The sequence below is a fragment of the Triticum urartu genome, chromosome 5A (genome assembly GCF_056163025.1).
Source record: "Triticum urartu cultivar PI428250 chromosome 5A, HENAU_Tu73, whole genome shotgun sequence".
In the NCBI taxonomy this organism is placed as follows: Eukaryota; Viridiplantae; Streptophyta; class Magnoliopsida; order Poales; family Poaceae; genus Triticum; species Triticum urartu.
This window is the reverse complement of record NC_141877.1, coordinates 380,386,144-380,394,200: the sequence shown is the minus strand read 5'-3', so window position 1 is coordinate 380,394,200 and position 8,057 is coordinate 380,386,144. Positions and strand designations below refer to the sequence as shown.

General features: G+C 41.6%; 2 protein-coding genes across 2 annotated transcripts; one reads left to right on the top strand and one right to left on the bottom strand.

Annotated features, from left to right (window-relative positions):
* The first annotated feature begins 312 nt into the window (after nt 1-312).
* On the top strand, nt 313-3,444 carry LOC125509097 (Galactose mutarotase-like superfamily protein). Its single transcript, XM_048673977.2, has 10 exons — nt 313-491; nt 602-718; nt 1,214-1,327; nt 1,401-1,452; nt 1,839-1,976; nt 2,131-2,229; nt 2,329-2,426; nt 2,797-2,904; nt 2,994-3,075; nt 3,208-3,444. The coding sequence occupies exons 1-10, from the start codon at nt 409-411 to the stop codon at nt 3,271-3,273; spliced, it is 957 nt and encodes a 318-aa protein (XP_048529934.2). The 5' UTR covers nt 313-408; the 3' UTR covers nt 3,274-3,444.
* Nucleotides 3,445-4,056: 612 nt separating this feature from the next.
* LOC125509096 (Amino acid dehydrogenase family protein) lies at nt 4,057-7,416 on the bottom strand. Its single transcript, XM_048673976.2, has 5 exons — nt 7,123-7,416; nt 6,153-6,472; nt 5,644-5,880; nt 5,380-5,547; nt 4,057-4,581 (listed from the first exon to the last, which is right to left on the bottom strand). Exons 1-5 carry the CDS (start codon nt 7,364-7,366, stop codon nt 4,408-4,410), a joined length of 1,143 nt encoding a protein of 380 aa, XP_048529933.2. The 5' UTR covers nt 7,367-7,416; the 3' UTR covers nt 4,057-4,407.
* Between the last annotated feature and the right edge of the window lie 641 nt (nt 7,417-8,057).

Sequence of the window (8,057 nt, the reverse complement as noted above, 5' to 3'; positions counted from 1 at the left end):
TCTAATCTATATTTCTCATAGGCTGACGATGATTTTCTGATTACTGCAGTAAGGTTTACCCAACCTCAATGCAGGATGGACGATGATGGTGACGCGCATTTGGCTCGCTCTAATGGTTTTAGCTAGATGGTCCATTAATCTAATTATAATTTTTATTACCTCTGGAGATTCTTGTACTAATACCGCATATTATTATATGTCGGATTACTTTTTCAAAAAAAAAGTTCCCACAAAAAAAAGACATAATCTAATTAAATCTGTCTGCATTTGCAAAAAAGGACTCCTGGTCCAGCTCGAACACATGGTACAGCACAGAGATTCACTCAACAGAGGATCCAAGGCACCGGCCACTCTAAAACCAGACAGAGCACCACCGAAGTCTCAGCCTCTCCGAGAGGCCAAGCAGAAATGGCGGCTTCCTGCACGCTCACCGTCCCCGCCCCCTTCGCCGCCGCCTCCTCCTCCTCCTCCACTTCAGCCCGTCGGTACAGGTACCAGCACCGCACGCGGTTCCTCCCCCGTACTGGTCTGCATTCGATTCGTGCGGTCTCGCAAGGCCTGACCCCGTGGTGGTTCTTGCGGTTTTGCCGGGTGCGCGCAGGCGATTCGGGGTGGTTGCCATGGCCAGCGTGGGGCAGAAGGTGTACGCGCCCGGCGTGGCCGTCTCCGACGGCAATGGCGGCCTGCCCAAGATCAGCCTCAAATCCCCGCACGGGAGGTAATTCTGGTTTTGGTTGACTTGGTGGGGGATTTTTCAGGTGTATTATGATGACTTGTGTTGTTCTGTAGTTTAGCTAATGCAGCATGAGTAACATAATACTCGATCGGACGTAAATAATTTGATAGCCACGGTGAAGATTAAAATCAAGAGTTGGAAAACAAACTGTTTGATATCGAAGTTGATGTTATGGCAGCAGTGCCATAAGGGTTGATGGCTCATTATTTAGAATAAGGCAATACGACACTATTATTTTGTTATGGTGCTAGCATGATACTGAAAGTTTTGAATTATAGTTCAATGGATCTCTGCAGTGCTGAATAGTAGCTAGCACATAATGCTTATATGGACCATGGGTAAGCCTATCATGACTTCTGTTAGTTTCAACTCAGTTCATCACTAGAGTTTCTCTACTACCACAACAGAAATATAGTAGATGGGCTTCCTTTTTACCTATTTGCAACAGCTAATTGTGTACTCATTTTATGCATGAAGTGAGGCTGAGATTTATCTATTTGGAGCATGTGTCACATCTTGGAAGGTTCCCAGTGGAAAGGACCTGCTCTTTGTCAGACCAGATGCCGTGTTCAATGGCCAGAAACCCATCAGGTCAGCCTCGAGACCGATTGGATAAATCTAACGAGTTTAACTCACAGCTAACAATTTCCTTTTCTGAAACTAGCGGTGGAATTCCACATTGTTTCCCCCAGTTTGGCCCCGGTCCCATGCAGCAGGTTTGTGAAGCCATTTTTCAATCACGCCCCATACAGACAGGCATAGAGACCAATATTTGTCAAGATTTCAGTTTTCGGTTCCATTTAAGAATATTAGTTAGCAAATTTATTGTTGATGGGAAACAGATATGTGAACCATGTCCAATGCTAAATCAAGCAATGCATACTAGTTTAGATCAAAATTTTACCTGCATTCCTGCGGGATAGTAAATTCCTGAACTTATATAAAGAATGAGACATCACTAGCCGTTGTTATATAGTTGTGGTGTGAGCAATTATTTACATAATATTCATGCACATCTGTCCATCAACTGTGAAAGAATTGAACATTTTTATGCAGCCTGTTCTTGCGTACTGTAATCAAGGCAAATTTTACTTTCTTGCAGCATGGATTTGCCAGGAATGTGAATTGGTCTATTACTGATTCAGAAGTCACAGAAGGAGATCCAACTGTAACTTTGGAACTAAAAGACGACTCATACAGCCATTCAATGTGGGATTTTAGTTTCCAAGCTTTATACAAGGTTAAGCCCTGGTGTAGTAGCATGTGCCTCCATGCACTCTTATCTGCGAAATCATAAGCCTATTAATGCTATCCAGTAATCGGAGCTGGAATTCGGAATTCCAATCTTGCCCTTCTGCAGAATATGAAATTGTGCTTGTTTAATTGTTCCGTAGGTTGTGCTGCACTCTACAAGCCTGTCAACGACCCTGAAAATAATAAATACAGACGATAAACCTTTCTCGTTCAACTCAGCCCTCCACACTTATTTCAGTGTAAGTTGCAGCTTTCTGAACGGAGCCAAACTAACATTTGCTTGCTAAACTCTATAGATTTTCGCTTTCACATTAAACACATCAAATGTTTTTGTACAGGCTTCCATCGCTGGTGTTTCAGTGAAAGGTCTCAAAGGTAGCAAGACTCTCAATAAGGATCCTGATCCTAAAAATCCTCTGGAGGGCAAAGAAGAAAGGTCAGTTTGAGCTGGTCTGCTAGTGCAGTCTTAGTTACAATATATCTTAACATTACAAGTTTACAACATTGAAACTCCCAGGGTCTCACACTCCCACATGTTTCCAAGAACTTCGCAATAAAGCTAACCTCATCTGTGGAAAATAAGAGTACTCACACTAAACACTAAGCATTTAGTGTCATTTCATTCTATGGTGTGCACAACTTAGTGCTATTGCATTTCTTAATTTTCTTTTCCTAATCTATTGAATTGACTTAGTTGTGACTTTCAAAGCAAGTATGCACTCACTGAAGCAATATATCCTAGTGTAAGTTGCTGAGCATGAAGTAAATATCTGGACGTGCTTCTGAGTCGCTTCCTTTCGATGCAGGGACGAGGTGACCTTTCCAGGATTTGTGGACTGTGTTTACCTTGGCGCACCGACTGAGCTTACACTGGACAATGGATTGGGTGACAAAATTGTAATCTCAAACACAAAGTAGGTTTAATTGATCTGTAAAACAATGCATCCCTTTTCAACATTGCAAAGATCACATGATCAAATTGTTGTTACTATTTGAAATGCAGCTGGTCAGATGCAGTGTTGTGGAATCCTCATTTGCAGATGGAGGCATGCTACAAAGACTTTGTTTGTGTTGAAAATGCAAAGGTATGAACAGAAGTTGATAAATGCACATACTTTTTCTTGTCTACTCTTCCATGTTCCTGAATGAATCATGGGAGAGGCACACTGGGTGATTGCACAATTTTGACTGATGGTATGACTGATTGCATCATGTAGATTGAAACAGTACAACTGGGTCCAAAAGAATCTTGGGTGGCAGAGCAGAAAATTGAACTTGTCTGAAGCTAATGGGTTGAGAACAGTACAGTGCGACGACGTCAAAGGACCCTTTTACGTGTCTGGCAGTGTAAACATGTGTCATTCCCCGGTGTACTTCAACTTATGCCCTCACATCAGATGTACATCTTATAACTATTTTATGTTTTATAAGTAAATAAAGTAATTCAGTTCTTATTTCCCTTCTCTGTGGTGGTCGGCTATCTTGTATGTTCTGCTCATAGTTGAATGAGACAGGGTTAACATTTTTCCATGTAAGATGTATCTAGCTCTAGACAATATATTCTGAATGTATTGTTGCTCTTTTTACAGTAGAGAAACAAGCAAGGGCTGCTCAAATTTGGGATAAATCAGATTTGTTCATAGTAATCTCCCTGATTCAAAGAACAGTAATCACTTTTTTTAACACCTGCTTATCAAGCACTTGTCAATTAACTACCTGGCATAAAAACGAGTCCGTGCAGTCAGAAGGAATAGGTGCGGTCAGTATCTTCATGAATATATGGAAATATATTGGTCGATTGTATTCCCCCAGAAGCAATTCGAATATCCGTATATTGGTCAATTTTATCTCAAAAGGAAATACAGTTTCATGACTTCACTAGGTTTTATTTTATAAATATATTGAGTACGAAACTGCCTGTTGAGACTGTTTAATGTCCAAGAATGTTCTAATAATAATGAAGCACACATCACATTATGAACCATATAGCTGTGCCTGCTTTTACTTGATGATTTCTGTGAGTTGGCTGTTGCTAGTATGCTAGAAACTGGGTTGCCATATTCATATGATCCCCAGACAAGGTATAAATTATTGAAAGTTCGGACATTATCAAGCATACAATATATTGTTGGCAAAAAACGAAATATTACATCCCAGCTCTAATCTAGCTTAACTTGAGAGCAATGGGCAGAGGAACAAGAGAAGGCAAACTAATTTACAAAGGGGAACTGTGACAAGGTTACAGTTGAGGGTTTCATTCTCAGGTTGGGATGAACCTACCAAAACCGGCAGAGGGGCACTGGTTCAATTTGTTTTTCATGTAAAAGACCCAAGTAGCAGCCCTAGTTCAAAGGTTTTATCGGACGGGTTTCACGGGTCGACCCAGGCCGTTTTTTAACACCCTTAGTTCCGGGGGTTCAGTCACTCAAGCCATAAACTCGTTTGGCCGAGTCAAGTGTGTTGGCAAGAAGCATTGCAATGGTGACTGGTCCCACTCCGCCTGGAACTGGAGTTATAGCAGAAGCCACATTCACTGCTTCTTCGAAGCAGACATCTCCAGTTAATCGATAGCCAAAATCACTGGCTGGATCCTAGAAAAAAAAGAGTAAGAACAGGTTACAGCCAAGTAGGAATAAAAATATGTATTACATTGGTGCCCATGGCTTCCCGCGTACCCATTTGGGAGGGGGGGGGGGGGGGGGGGATGCATGCTGTACTATTAAAAAAATCAGACTCTTACCGAAAGAGTCATTACTAATGTTGATTTTTTGTCCTGAGCATGGATCAAGAAAGCTGAGAAGGCGCAAAAGCTTACAAAGCCAAAACCAACACACTGCAAAAGAAGCCTAGCCTAACAAAACCAAAACTAAAGGAAACAGAAACCCGAACTAATCTACAATGTGGAAGAGGGGAAAAAACGATGCTAAGCTATGCTACGCTGCGACCAGCAGATCTGGGAATACTACCATCTGAATTAAAGTAGGCGGTCATCAGTAGTTACTTAACTCGGTAATTATAAGGGAAAACGAAAGGGTTATGTATTCAATTTTGAAACCTTCTTCAAAACTCAAGCTCATTATTTGTAGAAGTACTACAATAGGTGGCGATTTAATAGTACAAATTGAGCTACCATTTAAACATTTATCAGTGAATTAGGGTGCGTGGATTTAAATTTACCATGCTGTGCACCAAGGAAAAACTACTAACAAGAAAAACCAGTATCAGCAAACAAGTTTGGAATTATAATCAGAACTACTTGACTAAAGAAATCTTTACTTCATTAACATGGACACTACTAAATAAATATGATGAACATGCAATAGAAGTGATACTGCAGACATTATAGATCAAGTTTCTTGAGCAAAAGCACAACAAACATCTGTTGTTACCTCCACTGGATTTGTCCCAACATCAATCACAACTGCACCTTGCTTTAACCAACTTCCTCTTACAAGGTTGGCCACTCCAGCAGCTGAGATCACAATGTCAGATCCACGAGTAATCTCCTCTGGATTTTCTGTGTAGGCATGGATAACACTTACAGTAGCGTGATGTCTCTGGGGAAACAAAATGAAGTTCAAATACAGCCATCATAACATAATGCAGTTCAAAACTGAAGGATAATCATTCCTGAGTACATTTTAGAACTTTACCTGTAAAAGTAAGGAAGTGGGTAATCCAACAACTTTGCTTCTCCCGATAATAGTCACATGCTTTCCCATGAGATCAATACCAGATTGGAGCAATAATTCAAGGCAAGCCTTTGCAGCACAGGAAACAAACAAAGGTTTCCGGCTTCTAAGGGCAAGATTACCAACGTTTAAGGGGTGGAAACCATCAACATCCTTGTCTAGGCTAATGGCGTTGAGAATCTTTTGTTCATCCATATGCTGATTTACACAAAATGATCAAATAAAATTAAAAGGCTTGATGAACAGAGCTTGGACATAAAGCCAAATATACATTGAAATGAAAACTCAGATAAAATACAACTGAAGTTGCCCATCTATTACCATGACAACAGAAGTACTTTGTATTATTCAGTTACCAAAATAATTTTGTAATCTGTGTAGATGAAAAAGGCTTTCATGGTATCAATCTATGAACTAAACCAAACATCATCCTTTTATAAGGCGGCAACCAGAAAAGTAGAATAGATTACTTGTGGTAGTGGTAGCTGAACAAGGACGCCATGAACGGATGGGTCTTCATTGAATCTTGACACCGAATCCACCACCTCATCTTCTGTGCAGTTCCTAGGCAACTCTGCCAGCAAAGATTTTATTCCGACTTCCTCACAACCCTTTACTTTAAATCTCACGTAGGACTGAGAGTCCTTTCTATCGCCTACCAATACGACAGCAAGGCCAGGAACATGTCCGACTGCATTTTTCATTTGAAGAACCTCCTCAGCAACCTGTAACCTTATGTCCTCTGCAATGGACTTGCCATCGATAATGGTTGCCGTGGACTCATAATCAACTACAAGACCAAGAAAAGTATGAACACACAACAATCAATAATTAGCATAAGATGCTAAACAATGAGATAAGGTGAAGCACAGATGCTAAACAAGGATTCATCCATGTCCTTTACATGGAAGTGAAAGCTAGTCCCAACCATAAAAGGTATCAAACCTTGAAATTCTCCGACACCATTTCACCAACCAGACATAGTAATACTGCAGCACGCCAAATACCACTACTAAATCTAAGAAAGAAAGGAAAAACCATTATTCGGGTACTTACAACAAGCTAGACCAACCAAATCGAAGCATCAATACTAGACAGTATAAGAAGAGCTTCTAAACAATCTCCACTTGCCCTCTGTTTAAACGAACATTTTGATGTGACAGTGCTTCCACTTTCAGAGGATAGAGATAGATAGAGCTTAAAACCTCCTCTAAATCATTAGCAGCACTACTTCAGGGTGGCCATGGGTTCTGAACAATCGCACCAACTGAAAGCAAGCGGACTCAGCGTTCTTAAACTTCATATTCCAAATTTCTAATCGTGTTTACATTTAATGCTTTGTACAATATGAAATCCCGAAATCACTGATCCAAGAAGCGTACGCCAATAATACAACACCATAACGCAGAGATTAGCAAGAAGAACATGAGTCCCGCTCACCTCCGGCGGCTCGCGGGGGAAGCGGGCTCGCCGCGGGGCGCGGGGGTGGATCCCAGGTGTCGGTGATGTCTGGTCCAAGAAAGCTGCTGCTACTGCTCCTCCGCCGGCGCGTCCTCGCCTTGTCCTCCCCCGCCGCCGCTGCAGCCTCGTGGAGACCGCGCGCAGCACGAGGGAGCGAGGAGGTAACAAGCGGGATGGAGCGTCGTCTAGTGGCGGCGAGCAAGGCTACGGCGGCGCCGCCCATGTCCGTCCAAGCGCTTTGCCGAGAAGCGCTCGCAGCTCTAGGCCGAATGAGGAGATATTGATGGACCTTTGGGCCTGTTGGGCCACGTGACCGGCTTTTTTTTAAGAGTCTCTCTGAGCGCATCTTTGCTAATTAAGGGATACCCTTTACAACGATCACTCCACCTTCTCATACACTCACAAAGAGTTTTTCTATTTTTCTTAAATTTATTTATTCAAAAAATATTTTGAACCGTGTTTTCAAATCCCAAACCATTTTCACCGTTTGATTTCTCGTGTCGAGATCTTCGAAACTAGATCTCATATTAATAGGTTACGATGAACTTCTTTTTCATGAAAAAACCGGAAGAAAAAAAGTCGGAGCCAGAAGCATGTTTTTTTTTAATTTCCTAGAACTTATGCTTTTCGTGGAAGCAAATTTGTGCCTCCAGGAGCAACAATGCTTTTCGTGAAAGAAAAACATGTTTTTTCCTTTTTGAGAGGCACAACGATGCTTCTCGCGGAAGAAAATCTGTGCCTCCACGAGAAATAAATATGTGCCTCTCGTGAAAAAAGACGCATTTTTTTTTCTTTTCAAGAGGAACGGTTATGCTTCTCGCGGAAGCAAATTTATACCTTCACGAGAAGAAAATTCGTCTCTCTCATGGACTCGTGAAAGTAAATATTTGCCTCTCGTGGAAGCCAAAAGACAC

Bases quoted from the DNA above. Each gene is read 5' to 3' on its own strand.
- LOC125509097 (XM_048673977.2), top strand. From the start codon at position 409: ATGGCGGCTTCCTGCACGCTCACCGTCCCCGCCCCCTTCGCCGCCGCC. The intron at 719-1,213 runs GTAATTCTGGTT...TTATGCATGAAG, and splicing joins CTCAAATCCCCGCACGGGAG to TGAGGCTGAGATTTATCTAT. The intron at 1,328-1,400 runs GTCAGCCTCGAG...TTCTGAAACTAG, and splicing joins AATGGCCAGAAACCCATCAG to CGGTGGAATTCCACATTGTT.
- LOC125509096 (XM_048673976.2), bottom strand. From the start codon at position 7,366: ATGGGCGGCGCCGCCGTAGCCTTGCTCGCCGCCACTAGACGACGCTCC. The intron at 5,881-6,152 runs GTAATCTATTCT...TGTGTAAATCAG, and splicing joins TTCAGCTACCACTACCACAA to CATATGGATGAACAAAAGAT. The intron at 5,548-5,643 runs GTAAAGTTCTAA...TTGTTTCCCCAG, and splicing joins CCACTTCCTTACTTTTACAG to AGACATCACGCTACTGTAAG.